At 32.3% G+C, this 24,559-nt stretch overlaps 2 protein-coding genes across 3 annotated transcripts in view; one reads left to right on the top strand and one right to left on the bottom strand.

Annotated features, from left to right (window-relative positions):
- CHMP2B (charged multivesicular body protein 2B) overlaps nucleotides 1-1,754 on the top strand; it is a 30,783-nt gene extending 29,029 nt beyond the window's left edge. Inside the window, 1 exon segment of the mRNA XM_079156321.1 lies at nucleotides 98-1,754. Coding sequence (XP_079012447.1) covers nucleotides 98-208 — 111 coding nt within the window. The 3' untranslated portion in view covers nucleotides 209-1,754.
- A 1,805-nt stretch (nucleotides 1,755-3,559) lies between these two features.
- Nucleotides 3,560-20,342, bottom strand: POU1F1 (POU class 1 homeobox 1; the record flags this gene model as incomplete). 2 transcript variants are annotated; one of them, XM_079155105.1, is made up of 6 exons in its annotated part: nucleotides 3,560-5,482; nucleotides 6,316-6,376; nucleotides 7,155-7,319; nucleotides 9,450-9,674; nucleotides 16,873-16,944; nucleotides 20,201-20,342. In XM_079155105.1, the coding sequence occupies 6 exons, from the start codon at nucleotides 20,340-20,342 to the stop codon at nucleotides 5,272-5,274; spliced, it is 876 nt and encodes a 291-aa protein (XP_079011231.1). In that variant the 3' UTR covers nucleotides 3,560-5,271. The 2 variants fall into 2 exon arrangements, with proteins under 2 accessions (XP_079011231.1, XP_079011230.1); XM_079155104.1 differs by having other exon boundaries at nucleotides 16,873-17,022.
- Nucleotides 20,343-24,559: the final 4,217 nt, after the last annotated feature.

The raw sequence follows: 24,559 nt of genomic DNA on the forward strand, positions 1-24,559 counted from the left end.
TGCTTCAAAAGTAAATTACTTTGCAGTATGTCCTTTATATTCTAGCCCAAATGTTAGCAAATGAACATTTTTTTTTCTTTTTGTTTCCTTACTATAGATGGCCAAAGCTCCATCAGCTGCCCGAAGTTTACCATCTGCCTCTACTTCAAAGGCTACAATCTCCGATGAGGAGATTGAACGGCAACTCAAAGCCTTAGGAGTAGATTAATCAAAAAGTCATGATATTTTTGCGTACTTATTTAGTATAAAGCAAGCACAGTACAGATTCCTTTTACAAAACACATTTATTTTGCAAAAATGAAAACCATGAGTGAACAGTTGTTTCCTAACCCATGGCCATTTTGAATCTTTTGCCAAAGAATAACAATGATGCAAAAATGGGAACAGTTTGAATTTTAATTAGAACTACTTAGGAGTGATGATGTGTAAAACTTGATTTCTTTTCTGCATGGCATAGAAAAATTATAACTATTACTTAGTGTCTGTTTATGTTTTAATCTTTTTACACTGAATACAAAATTCTTGTTAAATGCCACTAGGCATCAACTTAAAAAGACTTGTAAAAATATTAAAAGTATACCGTTAATTCTGTATCTGTTGCTTGTCCTTTGTAAATGATTGTGTTATGACCATAGGCAGTTCATCTGCCAAATTATTTTTAAATGATCAAAAAGAACAGTGCTATTTAAACATCTGTTGAAAACTGCCATGAGCTTTTTTTTCTTTCTTTTTTTTTTTCTTTTGGGAGAACATTCTAGTTGGTAAGTTTATTACCTTTCAAAATGTGCTTGGCACCTGCCTTAAAATAGCACAAACATATTGTGCTCATCTTTAAATTATTTTACCTGGCAGAAAAGAATTTCATTTTAAACTAAACTTGAGACCTCTCAATAATTATCCAGGCTCTCTTCTAAGCCTTATAAAAGTGAATTGAATATAATAGAAAAAAAGATACTGAATTCATGACATTTCATAGGAATCACATAGTATATTTTGGTTTTTCTTCCAAGAATCAAGATTTTCTCCACATGAGTTTAATTTCTGTTTAATTTAAATTGAATTAATGTATATTAAGCCCTGTAAATTGAAGGCATTATTCTTAATGAAGTACAACTGTACAACTACTATGACAATACTTGACCTAAACTTTTAATATAAAACTTAACTTTTTTTTGGTGAATAAACAACTTTGTCAGAAATGACTGCCTGAATGTGTATTACTATGTTAGCATTCTCTAAGGCATAATTTATGGTATTTTATGTATATAGAGAATAAGAGAACATGAAGGATGCCACATTAGTTAGAATTTTGAATTTAGGTTAGTTTTGAGAAATAATGTTACAATATATGGATTCTGACACATCCTACTACAAAACCTCTGAAGGAATTTATGTTTAACTTGTTTGATTTGGGGTGGTGGACATTTGGTCTGATGTTGGCAAAGTCACATTTTAGGATTATTATACATGTAACATGTGGATTGGTGGAAGGAACAGAAAGCTAAGCCATTTAAGTTTAGAATCCATCAACCATTCTATATTTACTAAGTACACACTCACAATTTCCCTGAAGAGACATGAGTGAAAACAATTTACTGGATTATGGGATGTTGACCCAGAACATGTTTTGGTTCTTGAATGTATATAATAATGCCATCTAACTTTGTTTAATTTCTTGTTTACATGTGGGGGCTTTCAGTTTTTAAAATTATTTTGTTAAAAAAATTGAATAAAGATTTATTACTGTTACCCTTTTTTAAAAATCTCTTTTACTCTGTTTTTGGCTTCTGCTAAAATTAGAATTCTTATGATGTTTGGTAATTTTCAAAAGGATGATTTTTATTATTTTCTTGGAAGGAATGTAGAAAACTCTGCTATACAACAGTTTGACAACAAAACAAATTGTCTTTTTAAGAACTAACAATTGGTACAGGATTGATGTTTGTGAATGGAGTAAGCCTAAGAAGTGATGGTTTCATATTAAATTAGTCTGATAATTCCTTCCTGGAGTTTCCAAGGACTAAACATTTTTAAGTTTTATATTTAAGCTCATAATTCTTAGTGATTGCTTTCATTTCTGTCAAATGTGAATACTGAAGAAGACTTGGATTCTGACTTAGCTACATATATAAAATGCTTTGGGTGGCATATTTATAATCACTATAAATCTATAATATTACTCTCTCACTAAATATGAAAATTCCTTTTGGACTTTTAAAGAATAGAAAGTAAGAATTTTTATAGATTTAGTTTAATGAATGTAGTTTTTTTTTTTTTTTTTTTTTTTTTTTTTTTTTTTAACCCTGTCTCTCTGTAACTTCCCTTTTTTGGTAATAGGATATTTTTTAAACATTTGTATTCAAGCTGCAAGGGGTTGCCAATAGAAAGAGGGTAGAATAATGCAGCAAAAATCTCTGGTACCGAAAGGGAGGCAATACAATGTCACGTTTGTAAAAGTCAGATGTAAAAGTCATAATGGAGGAGATTTTTAGAGTACCAGAGAACTGGAATGTGGGGGTGTGAAAATGGCAGTACACATGATAATAATACCTGGTATTAGGAAACAGAATGACCATCTGTCAGATGATTGTGTTACACAGACTACTTTATGCTCTTAAAATGAGTGCCTGCTTATGGCAGGGGCCAGTGGAAAGGGTCTCAGGATTTTGACACTGGAATGGAGGAAGGAAGCCAGCCCTGTGGGAGCTGTATGTTATTTGACCTGCACAGTGATTGTGTATTTTATTATTCTCATTTGAATGCCAGTAGGAACCTGTACTCCCCCTTTAGCCAAATTTACATTCCTGACCATCCACTTGCCCCACTTCTAGCCTGATCTTTGTGGACCTAATTTAAATATGTACCACTATTTTAGATACTCCTTAGTCAAAACAAGATTTGTCCAGGTAAGAGAAGGGATGACTTTCTCCTTTGATGTTATTACTTTGCACGGAAAGGTTTCTCAGCTGCAGAAAAAGGTAAGCCACCTTATATCTTCTTTATAGAAGCTGAGTTCATAAGAGAACTTACAGCCATTCTTCTAACCCTAGTTACTTTAAGAGTCAATTGAATTGAGTTACTGTCATGTATAACAAAAAGAATATAAATAAATAAACAAACAAACAAACCAAGGATTGTGAAATCTAATTTCAGGTGCCCCAAACACCCTTCATGGTCCCTCAAGGACTTGAAAATGCACACATCTTCCCATCCCTCAATGCTAAAAACATTTCTTTGACTAGATAAATATACATAAATCAGTTTGTGAACCACCTCTACATAAAGCTTAATGTATCAACATAATTGATTAATAGAACTTTCCATTTTAATGGATGAGTCTACTGAATTCCTAAAGACATACCAAGTATTCCTTTGAGATAATTCCTTTTGGGAGGGGGGTAAAATTAGTTCCCAGTGCTGGTTTTACCTCAATTTGAAAAGTAAGACCTCATGGATAAAGGTATGTATGATTATGAAGTGTGTGTGTGTGTGTGTATAAAATCTAAACATATATGTTTGTTTTATATAAAGTAAGTTGTATTAAACAATACCAGCAGATCCATAATTAAAATGCAAAAACATCATTAACCTAGTTTCATATTGCATTACATTTTGTGTCTTTAAGATTTCAAAGTGTATATATGTAATTTCAATGTATATGTGTACATATATACGTATGCTGATTCTTTTGAAAACTAGAATCCCTTCCTCAATGTGTTTTTTAAGCAGGTGACAAAATACTGAGTTACCTAGAGAAGAAAATTAAACTTTTGTATGGCAGAATAATTTGGAATTTACTCCTAAATGTCAAATCTAACACTTCTTAGGTACTAAATGTGTGCTTCAGCTTGGATCATGAGGTCACTGAAAATTTCTTGGTAATATCTATATTTATTAGTAATACATTAAAGTTGGTGATTATTTGTACATATACATATATGATCTATAAATGACCTTATTCTAGGTGATTAATAATATAAAAAAGAGGCTGTACAGAATAATTTATTTAATAAGCATTCTATGTCAGCAATTTCCCACTGATATATAAAATAAGTTAGGCAATCTTGCCAGCAAACATTCAAAATATTTTTTAAAAATCATAGATTTATATCACATTACAGTTTGGTTCTACTTGCAAGTTCAAAGAAGTTCATTTTTAAAAGTTAAATAAGTGTCTTCTTTGAGATATAATTCCTGGAATTGAAAAGCTCAAAATATCAAACTTTATTATCAATAATCAGATTCTAACTGATTTTACCAAAAGTGACAGTCTCTTTTTTATAGGACTCCCGATGAGTTTCAGGATTGTGAGATCTCAAGAGTACATTTTGTTTTTAAATTAAACAGCACCCTTAACAGTATATCCCTTCTTTGACAAACATTACATGGTTATTATGAGCAAACAGGTTCCAGGCACTGGTAAAAAACAGCAAACAAGCCAGGTACCTTCACTGTCCTATTGCTGCTTGTGGACTAGTAGTTTGGGGCTCGAATATAGCTTAAATTGTACACACACACACACACACACACACACACACGTAGGAAAAACAATTTTTTTTTTTTTTTTTTTTTTTTTTTTGCAGTGCTGGGGATTGAACCCAGAGCCTGTTATGCTAGGCAAGTGTTCTACCACTGAGCCACACTCCTTACCCATGTATTTTCTATTGCTGAACATCAAAAAGCTAATGTTTGGGGAAAATAAAAAGATTTTACCTATATGCTTCTATAAACATCTTTTGAAAGACTTTTGTGGCCTTTATGCCCTAAATATTAGATTCGAAGGCATCAATTCTGATTGAGTTTATTCCTACATGCAATAATAAAATTCTGAGACATCTCTGGTGATAGGCAGAACATTGGTTAATGAATCTTCTAGTTGGATCTTCCTTGGTCATATTCATTACATATATTACTGATTAAAAAATGACAAAGCTAATAATCCGGCTTAAGAAAACATACCCTAAAAAAAAATACACAAACTGATGTCTGTGTTTGCATGTATGTAAACCGGGGTGGGGAGGGGAGTCTCATTGTTTTATTCCAGTTAGTGTCTTTTGTTTAAAATGTACATTTCCTTTCTGAGGACAATTGTTTTAAAGAAAACGATTTAATTTAAATTCTTGGATTCTTTTTTAAAAAACATAGAGCTGCATAAGTTATAGATATAAAATAAATTTGAAGTCAACCAACTACCTAATTTCTGTTTTTGCTGGGAAAGAGAAAAAAATGAAAAATAGTAGGGAAAAAATGACTGTCACACAATAGGAACTCTTATCTGCACTCAAGATGCTCCTTAGAAACAGAAAATAGACTTTGATTCAGACTTGTCTTCACCCTCTTTTCTCTCTGCCTTCGGTTGCAAAACCAAACTCTTACTACTTCTTTCTCGAGATTCAGTTCTTCAGCCATCCGCATGATCTCTTGAGAGGAGGGCTTATTCTGTTCACCAAAGTGTCTCTCCAAAGCATCTTTAGCAGCAATACTAGGATGGAAGGGTAAGGGTGAGAGTGAGATTATGTTGATTTTAGTGAATGTTTTGGCAGAACAAAATTGTTGAATTTCCTATATATTGATATGAAAAAAGAACTCTAAAGTTATCAAAACACTTGCAAATACAACATTTAGATGTTTGTTGTATTCCAGATAGCAATACTGAAGTCAGGGTAAAAAAAAATTGGGGTCTTAGCCTTTCTCTGTTTATACCACTTTTGGCCACAGGAGGGCACCAAGATCTTGGGAAAGGAAATGAGCTTTAGTTATCCATAAATATTGCGTCCTCCTCCAAATTTGGGCTATTTTTAATAAGTGAAATATCTTGTGAACAACTAACCAATCAAATCAAACCTTTCCATTATCATTTCCTATGTGTGCCACACAGAAATTAAAAAAACAAAAACAAAAACAAAACAAAACTATTTTGGGGTTGAAATGCAAGATGTCATGTTGAACTTTACAGACTCAAGTACTGATGGTGATGGCTGTTTTTTGTCATTTTTAGTCAGATAGAACATCCTCAGAGCATGACCATTTTCTGAAAGGTTCTCTTAGAACTCTCTTAGAAGTGATTATTTGGGTTTTGTTTTTATCCAAAAGTTCTGGAACTAAAATGTTTTTGAATCAATACATATTTTTACATAAACTGTTAAAAATTACCAGATTTCCATTGCTCACTATTAAGTTTTTAAATTGTTTTTTAATCTATCTTGTTTTTTCAGTTAACTCTATTCATTTTATCTATTGCACCTACATTATAATTAAAATGCTGATTACATTTGTAAAATATGTTTTTCCTATAATAATGTTGCAAAGTAATACCTTATAGTTGTTCTCCGTTTCCTTTTCCTTTCATTTGCTCCCACTTTTTCATTGTACAAAGCTATAATGTAGAGAGAGACAATTACAAAGTCATTTAAAACAAACTATCTTATTTGGATTTCATATTTTCTTCATGAAGCAATAAAAAATAAAATTACTCTGCATTTTTGTCTGAAATTTTTGCAGTCTTTGCCATTTTATTTTACATTCCATTTTTTAAAAAGTCAAAACAGATAAATGCTATCTTTGTAAAGACAATTTTCTATAAATCATATCCTCTCCTTACTTTTGTCCAAACATGGCTGTAAGTGCTCTTAAACCTTGCTCTATATCCAGTGTTGATATTAGTTTGATTAGAAAATGGTATTGTGTTAAAGTGTTCATTGAGAAATTGCTTATGTTATTTATTTGGAAGATTGGTGTATACAAATGCTCTACATACACCAATATTAGGCTGTAAAAGGTATTCATGACTGTTAAGTCCAGTAGAACCAGCGATGTAGAATATCTGAGTTTGTTCAAATATTTCACCACTTTACTCCAATGTCACATTATCTAAAAGATTTCCTTACATAGCTTATTCTGTCCTCAATAAATTATTTCTATACTTGCTTTGCACTGGTCTTCGCCTCCCTCCCTCCGTCCCTCCCTCCCTCCCTCCCTTCCTTCCTTCCTTCCTTCCTTCCTTCCTTCCTTCTTTCTTTTCGCATGTAACAAGATGTTTCTTTTCATCACAAAGAGAAAAGGAGAGGGGAGCCTCAAACCTCTCACTGGTAGCATTAATGCGAATACTTTTAGATTAAACCTCAGCACAGTTTTCAGGGACTTAGCTTTAGTACCTCCTACTTGCTCAGCTTCCTCCAGCCATTTTGATAATATTGCTTTTAGTTTGCATGCATTTTTAAAACTGAGCTGTAGGTTTTCAAATCTGCAGATGGTTGTTTGACTGAATTCAGAGCCATGCACAGCTGCCAGGGCTTCCCCAACATTTGTTTGGGTGTATCCTGTGAAAGGGCAATAAATATCATTAGCTTCAGCTTTTTAAAGGGCATCAGTTTTGATTCATTATCACACATATCTGTACATCTTTCTTTGTCAACTATTACTTTTTAAAAATTATATATTTCTGACAATCTCAAATTATTTAGTAAGGATCTGTATAGGATTGTCCAGTACTTCAAAGAATACTCCTTATAGTTAATGAATTACTTTTCTCTAGAAGCCAAAAGGATTCAGATGAGAACATGTGCTATTCATAATATTTAGTCAAGTTCGATGGGTGTGTTATAAACAATTTATAAGAAAGTATTCTTATCTTTTTATCATGACTATTAAATATCTGGTGGATATATGATAAAAAACCGTTAATATATCAAGCATAAAATATGGTAAGTCATAGATATTTTAATTTCAAGTGTAAGAGTGAAATATTCAACTATATTGTTGCAAAGTACCAAATAAAACTAAGATATATGTGTACTTTCCCTAAAAATATGTCTATAATGAATCTATGATGATACATTGTATGCATACCTTCAAGCACATTTATTTTATTATTTGGTAATGCTTCTATCTCCAAGCAAAAGATCCTTATTGACTGTCCCAAACATTTCTAGAATACAAGCTGAAATAAACCATCAACATGTAATTTGAACCAATCAGAGCAATATAAACAGAAGACTGAAAATGAATGTTATAAAGATTTCTACTGCTGTGTTTATTACATGTAGTAACTGCATATTATTTTCAGGGCCTAAAGCTATATACCTATATCTATAAAATGATTACATATGATGCCATCAAGAAACATCATTATAAAATTCTCTGTAGTTGATTCTACAAGTTCAGAGGTTCAAACTGTCACTTCAACCCACTTTTAAAAATAAACTGCTTCATGAATTTTAATGGAAATTAATTGTTATTATGTTAGAAACACTTCAATAGAAAATGAGCAATGACTGAAGAGACTCTTCACAGGAAAGAAAATACAACTGATTATCAAATACGTGAAGACTATGCCTCACTCAGAAGGGAAATTTGAAATGAAACTAAAATGAGAGGGATTGGGAATGTAGCTCAGTGGTAGAGAACTTGCCCAGCATGTACAGTTCCTGGGCTCCCTCCCCAGCATTGGGGGGGAAAAAAAAAAAAAAAAAAAGGTAGGGAAACTACATTGAGATGCCATTTTTACTTATTTGCTTTGAAAAAGTTTGAAAGATACAAAAGATTAACAGTGTAATTTTTTTCAATTATTATTGACTTTATTCTAGTTACTGTTCTAGATGCTGAGGATACACCAATAAAGACATGTAACAAAAATAAATAAGCAAAACAAACAAACTACTAAAAATCTACTTCCTTATATTGTGAGGGTGCAAAAGAGACACTCTTGGTGGTAGTAAAATTTGGTAGATTTCTGTAGAGAGCAGTTTGATAAACTCTATTAAAATTACAAATAGAGTTTTTAATCAATGAAGTTCCTTCTTGAATTTTTCCTATATGTATGTTTATGTAGGTGTTAAATGGATATTTTTTAAAGTTAGTAAATGTGGCATTGTTTTTGACAGCAGATGATAAATTAAATTAAATTTTACCAGAAGAGGATTTGTTAAATAAATTGTAGTATATTTAATCAAATGGAGGTCATCAGATCCACACAAGAAAAGAAGCTCTAAAAAAACTCAAAACTCTTCCAAATAAAACTGCAGGAAAGAATATGTGCTAACATATATGCTCAAGGTACCTGGAAACATACAGAAGAAACTAAAAACATTGTTAAACCAATTTTGAACCCTATGAATGTATGGTCTATTCAAATGTTCACATAAAGTATAGATTAAAATGGTGCTCCCAAACTAATCTTGTGGTAGGTACGTTTTAAACAGCACCTTTACTTAAAAAACAAACAAACAAAAAATCAAAACTCAAACAAAAAAAAAACACATGTGTTTTTGGCTATTAAGGATTTACAAGGAAATATTTTTTTTTGTAGATTTTCATAAATTGACTAACTTAAATCCACAGTAGAGATGCACAGTGAGAACTGTCTTAGACTTTTGAACAGAGTATAAGAAATTTCACAGTGACAGTAGGATTTGCATATTAAGTCATTTGTCTTGCTCTTAAACACATACCTAACTTAATTCTTCTCACTTTAAATTCATTGGCAAACTTTTCAAGCTCTCGGATTTCTGGAGAATCCATGTCTATTGGTTCTTCAACCAATTTGCTCTTCCGCCTGAGTTCCTGCTTGAATTCAGCGACTGTGGGGTCCTCTGCCAAGAGAGGCTGGTGGAGGGCAGGAAACCCATGACTCAGGGTGTGATCAGGAAACTTGTAAAGACAAGGAGTTAAACTGCCTGTGAGCAAACGGAGAAAAGCACAAGTCATTTGTCATTACCCCTTGTTTTCATACAAGCCACGGTCTTGCCTGTTAGAACCCCTTATTCATGACCGGTTTCAATTCTTCCTCAATTCTCAATTCTTCTTACTTTTAGTCTCCCCAAGTAGCATTTTTATTTATTAACACCATTTTAATAGAATGGAGTAACTTCTTGATTATTTCAGGAAAATCAAAAACAAATGACAAAGGAAGTACAATTCTAGATATGAAAGGTAATCACTCAAATGATGAGCATTGACTAGTTTGTTAAATGATAATAAAAATGGCAAACTATTCTGATATTTTTAGAAAATGCTTTCCAATTCATTTTTCATTAGAAAAACGGAGTCTATCTCAATATAGGAACGTAGGTGAGAGTATGGCATTTAAAATAAATTCCAAAATACTTTGTTTTCTCTTTCTTCATTGGTACATTACTATTTTTATGGGCAAAGATTTCACTTCTGTTTATTTTAAATGATAAGTATAACCAAGACATTTTGGTATAGAAATATTAAGTACTCATATTTGTGAATAAAAATACTTAAAAGCAAATTATTATAAAATATGTGCAATAGTTATTCTTAAAAACAGTGGAAAATATATCAAGAGTTATGCTCCTTATAAAATACGTAAATCCAAAAACATTCACAAAAGACATGAGTAATAATGTAATAAATAAACCTTTGATTAATATATCAGTATGTAATGAATAAAACTATCATTAAGTCAGCAAACTGTTTACTTGTATTATTTATATGAGAACATGTAATTATAAAGTGTACCCCCTATCAAGCAGAATATATCATTTTCCTAACAAAAAATATACAATTGAGAGATTAAATAAAATGGTATTAGATAAATTTGGCAGCTTCGAAGTTATGAAAAAATTTGGGAGACATTAGTTTTGTCTTGAAAAATGTGTGCATTTACAAACCAAACTTACCCAGTTAAGTTGTTGTCTATCTTATACATAAGCATACCATAAGGTCTGAATCTGTTAGCAATTTTGATCACTATTTTCAATTTATCTTCCTGATCATAATCACTTACTACTGCAAATCTTCTATAGGATACTTTGGGCTCATTTTATATGGTCACGTTCCTTATCCTTATACAAACAAATGAGTTAGAATATGTATTTTTCACCCAAATTTAAAATTTAGGAAATTTAAGAAGACAAAAATTAAATAATTTTCCTCCAGTGCCATGATGAACTATTCAGTAGTAAATAAACAGAATTCCACTAAGCACTCAAATAAACCACATCAAAACAATTGCCTAGTTCATTTTCCAAACAGTCTATGCTCAAGTAAGTTAAATGACTTTCCTTTAAAGGTTTTTCCTAGGGTTAAACACACTTGACTACATTAAACGAAAGCTTTCAGACAAAAATATTATAATTAGTTTTGAAAATAGAAGTGTATTATCCCTATTTCCAGGAAAATTTAAGATTAGTTTATACATTATCAATACTTCAGGAAAGGGCTGGAGTTGTGGCTCAGTGGTAGGACACTTGCCTGGCATGTGTGAGGCCCTGGGTTTGATACTCAGAACCACAAATAAATAAATAAGATTAAAAAGATTCATTGACAACTAAAAAAATAGTTTTAAAAAATACTGTGGGAAAGTGGACATTTAGAAAATTAATTTGAGGTTGGGGTTGTGGCCCAGTGGCAGAGAACTTGCCTAGCATATGTGAACCACTGGGTTTGTTTCCCAGCACCACATATAAATAAATTAAAAAAAAAAAAAAAGTCCATCAACAACTAAAAAAGAAAAAAGAAAAAGAAAATGGAAAAAGAAAATAAATTTAAATGAAGTTCATGAAAAGTGCACAAGAAATACTATGCTTTGAGTGTGGCATCCAGAGTAAGAATGAGGACATGATGTGCAATACATTTTTATTCTCTGTTATAACGGAGAATAACTAAACTTATGCAATTCAGCACACTAGTTGCAAGTATGACCAAAGTGCCATTTCTAGCATGTTTCTTTGTTTAAGGGAAGTGGGGAGTAATTGGTATGGTATTTGTGGCAAGAAATTTTTCAAATCTTTTTTGAGTCTGGATGACTGAGGAAGAAAAACAGAAAAAGATGTGCTATTCTTGTGCAGCAAAGGTCTCACAAGCAGTTTTGGAAACATTGATAAAAGCAACATTGTCTTTAGACAAAGTGTCTGAAGGGAGCGTGTGCTAGCACACGTTTAAATAGTTCAGACCCATTCTCATCTTCCCCATAGCCGAAACAGATCTTCACATTGCGGATTAAGCCACCACAGCGCTTCTGATTTCTCTGTATGTATTGTATTTCTCTTTGGCAGAGGTGAAGGACAGAGGTGACCCTTTTAAAGCAGGCGGTGGGGGGACAGAGATAGGGCTTGCCTAGCAGGATGCTGACTCCATACCATGGTATGGGGCAAACTGCTCTTCTGTAGCATGTGGCTAGCGGGCAACTTCTCAGGTTATAAGCTAGGTGCACAAACTGGGGAAGTAGACTAATATATACCACTCTGTCACAGAAATGTATCTTAACATGTATTTGAATATCTCTATTTAGTCCCTCTTTTTTTCCTTATGCAAAACAATAAATCCTCATTATGATCTTTTCACCATTATTGCCACTGTGAATACCTGTGTGCAACAGGGGTCCACGGCCTGTTTTTGTAAGTTAAGTTTAATTGGAACCCAGCCATGCCCATGTAGCTTGGGACTGCTCTCCAGCTATAATGAGGAAATCAAGCAGTTGCAACAGAGACTAGAAAGTGTAAGATATTTACTGTCTGGTTCCTTAAAACAGAAGGTCACCAACATGTAGTCTAGAAGAGAAAAATATTCATGTTATTGTTACTGAAAGACCTTTAGTGATTTATTGAGAGGCAAAAGACCTTGCAATGACTCCTTCCCTCAGCAATAGACAATTCTAAACAACCATGGGAAAATTTAGTTTAAAACAAAATGAAAGAGAGGAGTTGGGGGATGGGAGGAACGTGGGAGGGTGGGAGGGAGAGAGGAAAGAACAGACTGGACAAAAGAAATTTAAAAGCAAAAGTTTAAAAAAATGAAGAAGTGGGTTGAAAGCGGACTATTTTTTCCATCTTGGTGGCTGAAATAATTTCAGTACCTTTTGTATTAGTTCAGGTGGGGAGGAGGACTTTTTCAGCCATAATAATCCTTTCCCTTATTATCCACTTCTCATCAAAAGAGAATGGATGTTCATTCTTTTGATTGATTTCCAAACATTTTTTCCCTTTCCTCTTAAAATTGAACTTTAAAACAAGAACTATCACACCAGCTCTTGGTTCGCCATTGTCATGTATAAGGTTTAACATTCAGTGACAGGAGTCTGATTTGCTTAGACTCCTAGGAAAGAGTGACAGCCCACTGAGATAAATTTCACCCTACTTTAAAAACTGAAGAACACAATCTCAGATACCCAAGCATGGGTGTTGAAGATTTTTGTTAATATTTTGTTCTGTGCTTATCTAGAGAAGATTTGGAGTAGTACTTGTATTTCTCTGTTTTCTGTTATTTGCATTGTAGATTGTTGAATTATCTAAATTCTTAGGAATGAAGGAACAGAAGAAGGAATTTTTGCTGCAAGAATTTATGAAGAGATCAAAACAGAAAGGTTGAGTCAATACAATTTTTTGCTGATAGGTTTGTAGTACCTATTGTAACTTAGATATGAAGAGATTGAAGCTCAGAGGTGCTATGTGACTTGGAAAGTTTAGTAATTAGTTAATGGTGTGGCTGTTGTTCCCAATTAGTCATTCTGTTTATGCCTTTCCCTGGATTTAGGAGGTACAATGGATTCATCTGATAATTAAAATCCCCATACCAAACTGACAGGTATTAGCTATAGCTGTTCCCTTCCTGTGGGCTAATTTAATAAAATGCTCAAATGAAAACATCAGAGTATGGCTAATAAAATAAACAAATTAAAATAGTAATTTCACATCCTTTGAAATGTAGTTCTTTCTAGAGCTTCACTTTCATGCAGAGCATGTGACACAATCTGTCTTTGTTGTTGATAACATGCTTCTGTGGATAGGGAGAAAGTGACTGATTCATACCTTCTGACTCCTCAGAAAATTCAAATAACAACCAGATTTCTATTATTTATTTTGTGTCTTTTCTTTCTTATTTATGAATTCCTGTATTTTATAACACAATTTGTGCTGCTTTTCTGAGAATGAAGGCATGAAAATATAGATTCTTTAAGATTTAATCTGCCATGAAGAAAATGCTAATGCTGAATATACATGTCAAAATATAGGCATTCTGACAAAATATAAAGCATATCACATTTTAATGATATTCCTCTCAGAAATATTCAAATAACAACTCTATGCTTGCCATAGTGAGTTTTTCACTCAGTGACAAAATTTATTTTATTTTAAGGCTACAATGATACCTGCAAATCAACAATTTTGCTCTTGAAGCCACTAAGTCAGACTTTAAATCTGACTGAAAGGCTTTCTCAGGGGAATTTTTCCTTTTTAATTGTGATGAAGAAATGATTAGTGAAAGAGGGTTTGTTGAGTGCCTGCTTGAAGGAACATGTACCTACAAAACTTGAGCTGCTTGTTGACTGCTAATGTGAACACCTCCGTTGGCTCCAGTTCCTGGGAGCAGTATGGATGTTAGGATTCTGAGGCCAGCTGCACACCTACTGGGCCTGCAGTGGCCCTCTTTGATGTGGTGGAAGAAAAGAGGTAGCATCAAGGATCTAAAGGTCTTCGGGCAAGAGATTATTGGCCCCTGGGCTGTATCTGGTTTTTTGTTTGTGCTAACCTCTATCAGCAGGCACTGACTACCTCTGTGCTGGGGTAAGAGAGAAACAAAAGGTGTGCCCTTGGTTCCTGGAAGTCACTGGCAATGAACTTCCCTCCAGGAGACAGCGGCACATCACTATGTGCTTCTCATTTACTGTCTACATAATCAAAACATTGTGAAAGCCAAAGAAATTGTTCCACTTGCACCTGCAGCAGCTCAATGCACAGAGTTGACCATTTTATAATGGAAGTAGTTCATCCCTGAAGAGGGCTGTACTCATCATCTATGAACACTGATTAACTGTGGACATGGGTCATAAGTGATCAGTTCTCAAAGATGAAGGGTATCTTTGGCTTTCTCTATTTCTTAATTATTAGAAAGAGAAGTCATGATTTACAGGAAATCATTAGAAATATCAGGGTTCATTTTACCACAAAAGTGAGGATGCTCGTTTATTTGAAATGCTTTTGACAGAATGTAAAAAAGCTAATCTTTTCCTGAAATACTTTAGGTTTTAACATTCTATTGCGTCTTGAACTGAGACACTTTGAGAAATTAAAGATTAGTGAAGTAAAGTATTCCTTTCATTTTATTTCAAAATTATAGGCATAAATTCGTGTTTCTTCATTTCAGATTTTGTTTGGATTATAATGAAACGTAAGTTAAAAGAGACTTATAAGTTAAACGTATGATTCCTTCAGTCAAAATTTTTCAGTATAATTCTTTCTCTCACACACACACACACACACACACACACACACACAGCTTAATGTAACTGATGGCTGTTCTTTTCTTGCTACAGAAATAAACAGAAAATAAATTTCTTTAAGAAAAAAAATCAAATAAAAAATTTATGCATAACAAACTGTGCATTGTATTAACCATTAAAATCTTTTACCTGGTCATGCCTAAAATGAATGAGTTCTTTCATGAGATCTCTTAGCCAGATTTTTACCATTCCTTAAAAACTATACTATAGATCATGAAAATGTGAATCAAAACTACACTCAAATTTCATCTCATTCCGGTCAGAATTGCAATTGCCAAGAACAGAAACAATAATAATTGTTGGTGAGGATGTGGGAAAAAGGTACACTCAGACATTGCTGGTGGGATTGCGAATTAGTACAACCACTATGAAAAGCAGTGTGGAGACTCCTCGAAATCTAGAAATGGGACCTCCATATGACTCAGCTATCCCACTCTATTGTATTTATCCAAAAGATCTAAAAGTAGCATACTGAAGCAATACAGACACTTCAGTGTTTATAGCAGCACAATTCCCAACACCCAAGTTATGGAATCAACCTAGATGCCCATCAACAGATGAACTGATCAAGAAAATATGAGATATATACATAGTGGAGTTCTATTCAGTCATAAAGAAATAATGACATTTGTTAGTAAATGAAGAAATGGAAAAAAACAATGCTAAGTGAAACCAATTTCAGAAATCAAGAGCCAAATATTTACTCTCATATAAGAAGTCAGCAAAATAAGGGAAAGAAGGCCATGGGAGAGGGGATTGGATATCAAGAAGATATAAGGTAGATGAGTGGAATAGAAGGAGAACCAGAGGGAGGGAGGGCAGGAGAATCAGCATTTAAATCAAATTCCTTGCACATATTATTTTGTCAAAATGAACCCCAATACTATGTACAATACTCTAGTGAAAAAGCATGCTATGGTGTGTTCATATGAGCATAAGTAAATCAACAATTATGCTTTAAATACTGATGCTTCACTCATCCAGAGAGACAAGTATATAACCTCATTAATTTTATTCTCATTTAACACTTTCAAGCATCTCAGAAAAGGTAGGCAAAGCCCCAAATAGCTATCACTAAAGTCCCTGCAGATTACTGTCAGCTTTCAGTCAGTATCTTATTTATCTTTATGGACCAAATATTCAAAAGAAATACTGTGATGAGGGGGATGTTCATCAAATCTGTTATGGCTGATATGAGCACCCAAAATGTAGCTAGGGCACATGAGGATCTTGATTTTAAATTTTATTTTATTTCTGTTAATTTACATTTAAATTTAAATAGCAATGTGAGGCTATTATCTACTGTATAACAATTGAAGGCAAGCCTGCAAAAGCGTCAGGTGGCAATTGGCAGTTTGACAGCTGTGAATTCAAATTTAAAAAATACAAGGCAAACACAAGAGTTAAGGATAGCAGTTTAGGACTGTGTAGAATAGGGCAATCAGGAATAACTCCTATGATCTCTGAGATCAGGGAACATCTCAATAAGTGGTGGCTTTTACCAATAACTTCCAAGGTTAAGATATCAGGAGAATTTGATGTTATACACTAATTACCATTCCCAAAAGCCCAGAAAATTCATTAGTTATCCCAATTTCAATATAATGTACAAAGGTACTTTTTCTTACCTGCCATCACTCCATAGGTTGATGGCTGGTTCCCATAATGACAGGAAGGAACAGAATAATGAAGTCCTGTTGCTGTATTTCCCAACGTTGTCACCGAGAAATATGTGCAAGAACATTTAGGAGTTTGGATCAAAGACAAAATAGACGGGACTGGTAAGAAAATGTATGAGGATTCAAGACACATTCAGTTCATTTCAAAGATACACATTTATGCAATTCTTAAAGTTATATGCCAATAATTTCTTTTCACTTGAGAGAAGTTTTTAGTGAGTAGGTAAAATTAGGAATCAAAGTTCACTTCTGGTAATGAGCTCTAAGTCATCAGATGAACTCTAACCTTCATTAATTATCTTGCAATCTGTGCTATAGCTACAAGTACCCCACAAAGGTGTGACTGACCAGTTTGGTTCTTGGCCTTTTGGGAGTTTTAAAATTCTCATAGCTTGCATCCAATATAGACATTACAACAACTGGAGAATAATAGTCTCTTAACATTGTCATACTGGAGATTTTTCTCTGGAAGAATGAATATTGAAATTGACTCTTGAATAGTCTGCGTATTTACTTATTTTTTTAACAACTTCCTTTCACAGAAGAGGAAATGACAGTATCCTCCCAGTGTATACGAATATAACACCACCACTGCATTCAGGGTGTTCAATAAAACCTGTGAAAATGTATGATGTATTTGATGTATTTATGCAGGTTATCTATGCACACATGATTAATTCAAATGTTTTTATGATAAAGTCAATTGGAAAATAAGTTTCTTATCAATTGAAGATACACATAAAGCTCCGTGTAAACATAATCTTATTCGTAGTTATATGCTTCATGGAGTCAATGTGTATTTTAAAAGAAAATATGAATTACTAAACTTTTATCGAGTTTTAGACATAAGTCACCAAGTTGACTAAGAGCAAGGACTATTGATTATTAAGCTGTCAATGTTTTTTTATGTATTTTCTCATTTTTCCCTCATATCCGGATATAAACCAATAAACCATAAACTAATCTTCTTGAAAAAATGAGATATATAGTATAGAACTAGGATCCTTTGAAAAGAGAGGGACCCATACTCTTTCTTTTTGACTGCGGGCATGATTGTGCATGTTTGTAATCCCAGAAACTTAGGAGGTTAAGGCACAAGGATCACAAGTTCCAGAACAACCTCAGCAACTTAGGCCCTAAGAACTTAGTGAGACCCTGTTTCAAAAAAAAAGAAAAAAATATCTGGGGCTGTGAATCAATGGTTAAGCACCCCTGGGTTCAATCCCTGGTACCAAATAAGGAAAAAAAAAAAAAAAATATATATATATATATATACGTATATACATATAAATTAAAATATGACTTAGTGATTAAAGATGAGATCTCTTCATGAAGAAAAGAAAATGTATTTTGTCTAAATATAGAGCAATCTTTACTTCTTAAATATCTGAATAAGTAATTTTATAATTGACATCAAAAGAACTTAAGTTGTTTTGTAATACAATAATGACATCAAAATCTTACTATGTATTCAAAATTTAGACAAATAAATATAAGCACATTTAATGCCCAAATCTTCTAATTAAAACCATTTTTTCTAATTCCTTACTTAGACAACTAGGTACATATAATTTCATAGAAAAACTATAAATCAATTTAAAACATTTTAAGGTTTTTTTAGCATTTTTACTGGTAATGAATTCTTTTACTTCCAACTTTTAAATAATTTTTGACTCTGGTTTTTTGAAATTGGATAAAGAATGAACTAATTTGCTAAATACTCTGGTATTTAATTCTTAAATAAATAAGCTTCTCACTCTAAAGAGGGCCTGACCTCTTTCCCTTTGACAGAATAATCCTTGCTTTTCTAAAAACGTTCTCTACTTGTGTTTATAAACAAATGAATCAATAGGATTTTGAGCTTAAAATAAGATCCCTTTGCTAGATCACTACCTCAATTCTAAAGGTCTTTTTCATGCTGGATAATTTGTCTTCATACAACTGTAGTTAAAAGAAGCAATGTATCATTCTTATCTTCAATCTATAAAATGATTTATTATTTAAAATCTATGATTAACTATATGGCAATTTTTAAGAGAAATTTATAGTATATGTACAAAGTATAAATGACTATGTGTACATATATAAAACAATATATGTAACAATAATTATATTAAAACACTTGGTTACATTTTTCAAAAATATGTTGAGGATACTTCCAATATTGTATTTTGAGTTAAATTATAAGAACTTTTTGAGATGAAAAAAATCTCTACATTGAGTGATTTTGTCAAAGTCCATATATCTAATCTCTAGATTCTTCAAAATTCTTCTGGAGATTAATGTCAAACTTACATATATGTTTGGACACTCTCTAATTACAGTGGAAGATAAACCTTAAGTCTTTTAAAACAGAACATAAATTTATGAACTCAAATTTTGATTCTGGATGTATAAAATTTATTTCATTTTTAAATGTGAGGCAAATTGCATTTAAAACAAACAGAAAATGAATAGTGTATTGCTATTTAATGGAAGAGATATACTCTATTCAAGATTTTATCCATTTATAAATCAACTTCGAAGCCGTGTGTTACCGCATAGTTAAGGAATGAATGCAGTAGGAAAGCACACATATTTGGCTGACTGTGGTGAGACAATATATTTGAATTCCTAAGTTTAATTTCTATTTAAGACAGATGAGGAAAAGCATAAGATCTAGTTTACAGGTTAGTCTCTTCGGAGCTCAGTCTTAAGAAATTTAACTCAGTTCATGGACTCTAAATGTTAATTACTTCTAACTTTGATTTTTGTTTAATATTATGCTAAAACATGTTTATTAAAACATTTAATTACTTTATTCTTTAAAATCTGTTGTCGTTGGCATTGGAAATTATTCATTTGTATTTACTATGAAGTTTATGACTTTTAAACAGTCCCACATGTGATTTAAAAACCAAATAAATCTTTAATAAAAAGGAGTGGTACCTATTAAATATTAAACTATTTTAGAATACTCCATTTTTTTCTTATCCAAAACTGTTTCAACTCAAATATTTTTCAGATTAAAAAAATACTCACTGCTTTCATATTTATAAAAGAGATTTTCTTCATTATAATAAAACCAATAATAATCTAGATGATTTCCCTTACTAATATTTTCTTTAAAAATCTTTGGCATTTTGGTTTTTAAAATATACTTAATATTTCACTTAAGCCAAATAAAACTGAAGGGAAAATATTAGAGAAGCAAAAGATTATTTACTTCCAAGAGTCAAAGCATTCATTCTGAAAACCTCAGGCCTAGCTGTATGGAAATTGTCATAGGGGTCAGTACCTGTAGACATCACGTTGGTGGCATGGTTGGAGACTGGTAGGCACTCGGCAGCACTGTGATGCATTATCAGAGGCAGAGTCGCAGAAGCGTCAGAATTCAGAGGTAAAAACGTATCAGCTGGAGTAAAAGATTGGCAACTCATTCCCACAAGAGAGTAGAAAAATAAGAAGAACCGCTGTTCCCCAAATCAGGGTTTTATTATATTACTGTATCAAAGGGCTGATTCAATTCTCCCTACCTGCATATATACATCAAGAAGGCTCTGAGGCACCAGGAGGGCGCGTGCTAGCATTTATACTGCAAGGAAATCCCTTTATACATGTTAATAGTCTTTTCCCAGGAGTATTGCTTTATCAACCCGAACTGTCTTCCTTTCTTACCCAAACATATCCATGCCCAAGAAGGAAGCTGGTTCTTGGGGATAGCTTGAGGGGACAGGAGAAATCTGAAACTTTGACAACTTCAGTAATCCAGACATTTTGGAGAGGACTCAAGAACTTTGAAAAGGTGTCTCTTAAAGAAATAATCCTACAATTAATTTAAAAATTGTAGGTGTCTTTTGGCCACTAACAACATAATTACAAATTTATAGATATGAGATGTTTTTATCTTTTTTGCTAACTTATCATTAAACCTGCAAAATAACACAAAACAAGAGAAATACTACATAATGTTAAGAATTTGAATATTTAAGTGTTACTGGAGAACACTTATTGAAAAAAGCAGATGCAACTAAATATGAGAATGAATAAGTTGCCCGTTACTAATTTAAGCTCAACGATGCACATTTTTGAAAAACAGTGACAAGCAATTAAGTTTTTATTGTATTTAAGTGGAAAATGGAAATAAAGGAGTAAAATCTAGTAATGTGCAAAGAAGATGAACATGAGTGTCCATATATTTCCCTTGATTTCAATTTACTCATCAACAACTAATGTTTAGTAAACTCTTACTAGATGCTTACAGTATTCAAAGGCAATTTCTATAGCTATGTCAAGCAAATCTCACGGCACCTCTGTGTGTTACAGACCAGGCCATCCTCATTAAGCCAGACTGTGAGTCTTGACCATTCTACCACAGAGCATGGAGTGACCATGACAGCATTGAATGCAGACTTCTCACACTGAATTTATTGTTATTATATGGGAATAAAAAAAAATACCAAAAACAGTTGATTCAAAGATAAATATAAGCATCAAGATTTTTTTGACCATCGTGCTCTCTATCTATAACTGATATCTATAACTGAGTGGATACAATATTATTTATAGTGTATAAGCTAGGATAAAATAGCAAAAGTAGCCTGATAGACATTAGACATTACTGATGTGAAGGTCATGCTTCATTAGACTATGAAGTTTTTTATTATGAAATGTTCAAAATAAGTTAGAATTGGTGCTTTTGGTTAAGTTTAACGTTAATATTGACAAGAATACATCTTCAAAAAACTTGAACAATTTGTTAGTAATCAATTGATAGTTTGTAGGAAAATTTGTTAAAGATTGTCTAAATCATTAGATATTGCCTAAAAAATACTATTCTAAAAATAAATATTTTTCCTTTCTGAATTTAAACTCTATTAATCTACTCTAATTAAAATTTTAGATAACCAAGAGTTGATAGACCTTTGTTTTATTCATTTATTTATAGGTGGTGCTGAGAATTGAACCCAGTGCCTCACACAGGCTAGGCAAGTGCTCTACCACTGAGTCACAACCCCAGATAGCCAAGAGTATTTATTATACTTTTGCAGAATTTTAGTAATTTTCATCTTTAAGTATATTAAAAACATAGTTTTCCAGTATGTTTATAAAATGATTATGCTAAGGAAACTAAATGCAAGTAATTGTATTGAGAATGACTTATTAAAAAGATTAAGCTACATGATATTTATAGTGCTTACAATTTGAAAATCACCCTTAATAATTTTACTATTGTTATATAAACATCATGGGAATATTTTTGTAAATTATATCAATCAAGTAATGGAGTACCATCAAATCTGTCTAGCAAATAATAAAGAATTTTCTAGTAATTTATCATAATATTTAAGTTATGAAATTGCAATATTAGACAGACTTGATTAAGAAAATAATTTTAAAAGTTTAAGGTAGGCGTTGTGGCAACCACTGTAATCCCAGCTACTCTGAAGGTCGAAGTTGAAGGATCACAAATTCAAGGTCAACCAGGGCAACTTTGGAGACCTTACCTCAAAAATCAAATAAAAAGAGCAGAGGTTGTGGCTCAGTGGTAGTGTGCCTAGCATCTAGCATGTGCAAGACCCTGGGTTTAATTTGTTGCACTGCACAAAAAGAGAAAAAGAAAAAAATTTGAACACCTGTTTTATGAAATGCAAACTGGAATGATACAGTTAAAATGATGTGAAGCTAAGAAATAGATGTTTCCATTATAATCGTCTCAATACTGTAAGCTATTCATTTATCAATTTTATTATCAGTTGTTTATAAAAAAAACTTTAATACATAATATTGTATGTATAGATTAAAATTTTATCATTTAGGGCTGGGGATATAACTTAGTTGGTAGAGTGCTTGCCTCACATACATAAGACTTTGGGTTCAATCCCCATCACCACAAAAAGAAAAAAAAATTATCGTTTTTGGTATTTATGTTACTTTCTGCTTTTTACTTTTGTAAACAAGAATGTAATTAGCTTTACTGTTCAAAATTTTTTAATGATTTATTTTTATAATATAACAGGAAGTTTTTTGCATGTCTCCCTTGAAGATAGATTCTGAGCTGTAGGAGTAGATAGTTTGTTTTATAAACTTCTGTCATTTTAAAAATAATTTGTTTTCTTTTTTTTTTTTAATAATTTGTTTTCTTAAGATTTTGTTTTCAAATATTATGAAAAAACATTGGGCAAAAAGCAGTTGCTTATTATCAGGGGACATGGGAGTTTTCTAGAACTCACAGAAAAGGAAGTCAGGCCACAGGGAAAGACTCCACAGGGAAATGGGAAGCCTTTTGGCACAGCTGTCTGCCTCTTCTATTTTCTTTTCTTCTGTGTCTCTGTTTTCTTACCCTCTGCAGAACAGCCTAGGCTGTACTCCATCCATGGCCACCTCATTCATCATCTTAAACTTTCAAGTAGGCAAAGGTATGATCTTGGAGTTTCTTCATCTACACTTATGACAGAAATATTCTTTGGGGGCATGGCTATTGATGTATCCAGAAGCACAAGCTTGGCTCCTGTTGGTTCATATTTAGGAACGAATGGGTTTGCCCTGAATACATGTAGGTATTTGTAGAGAGAGGGCTAGGTCATAATCTGGGAAGACACTTCAAATATGACTGATGCTGTTATTTGATCTTATGTTAGCACCATTGGTGGAACTATGAATTGTTTTACACTCTTAATGTCAGTAGTAAAGACTAAGTAGTTATGCTTTATCAGTCTGATTGGACCATGGCATTTTATTGTTTTATTTGGATTTTTGGATTGTGAATATGCTATCCTTTCATTTTATATTAGCTTATTTATATTTATGACTTTGTTAATTAATTCTATATTTTGCCATTTTATTTAATGCCATTCCTACAGTTTTATTATCCATTTGTATGCTTTGAACTATACTAAATATATTAATTTTCATTGTTTTCAATTTATGATTAAATTTTTTCTAATTTCTCAGTTGTCTTTTAAAGTTGTGCTAGACCTTAACATCCACAATATTTTTTGTAAGAGCTAAACATGTTGATCTTCTCTTTTGTTCATTTCTTAATGATTTTAAATTTTAAAATTCTCTTTATCCAAAGGCTTATTTCCTTACTTTTAGCTCTCATAATTTTGAGTCTTACAAAATTCCTCTTGACATTTTAAGCTAATCTAGTCATTATGTTTCTAGAGTTCATTTATAAATGTTTAGATATTAATGAAAAATATAACTCGTTTAAAAATATTAGACAAACTATAAAAGACCTCTTCAAATTAAGGTAATTAAAGAATAAATAGAAGAAAACTATTGATCATGGAGTATTTGTTAACCTAGTTCAGTCACTGTAGCTCTTCTTAAACTGAGAAGATGATTGTTTTTGAAATATGCTTAGTTTTGAAAGAATGATCACACTTTGAAAAATATATAAGCCCAGAAAAAAAATCTTATTAAGTTATAATATCCTAATCTATTAATTTCTAGGTAATAATAGCTAAAGGTTTTTTTCATATTTATGTTTTTTAGTTTCTCTACATTTTTAAAAAATTTTAGTTCAGAGCAATATAGCATGCTCAGCACATCAGCAAATTCTAGAGTCCAACTGCCTGAGTTCAATACTGATCATTACACCTTTAAACTATGGAATTACAGGCAAGTAATACCACTTTTCAGTGTTTTGTGT

This window comes from Sciurus vulgaris (assembly GCF_902686455.1).
Source record: "Sciurus vulgaris genome assembly, chromosome: 10".
Classification (NCBI taxonomy): Eukaryota; Metazoa; Chordata; class Mammalia; order Rodentia; family Sciuridae; genus Sciurus; species Sciurus vulgaris.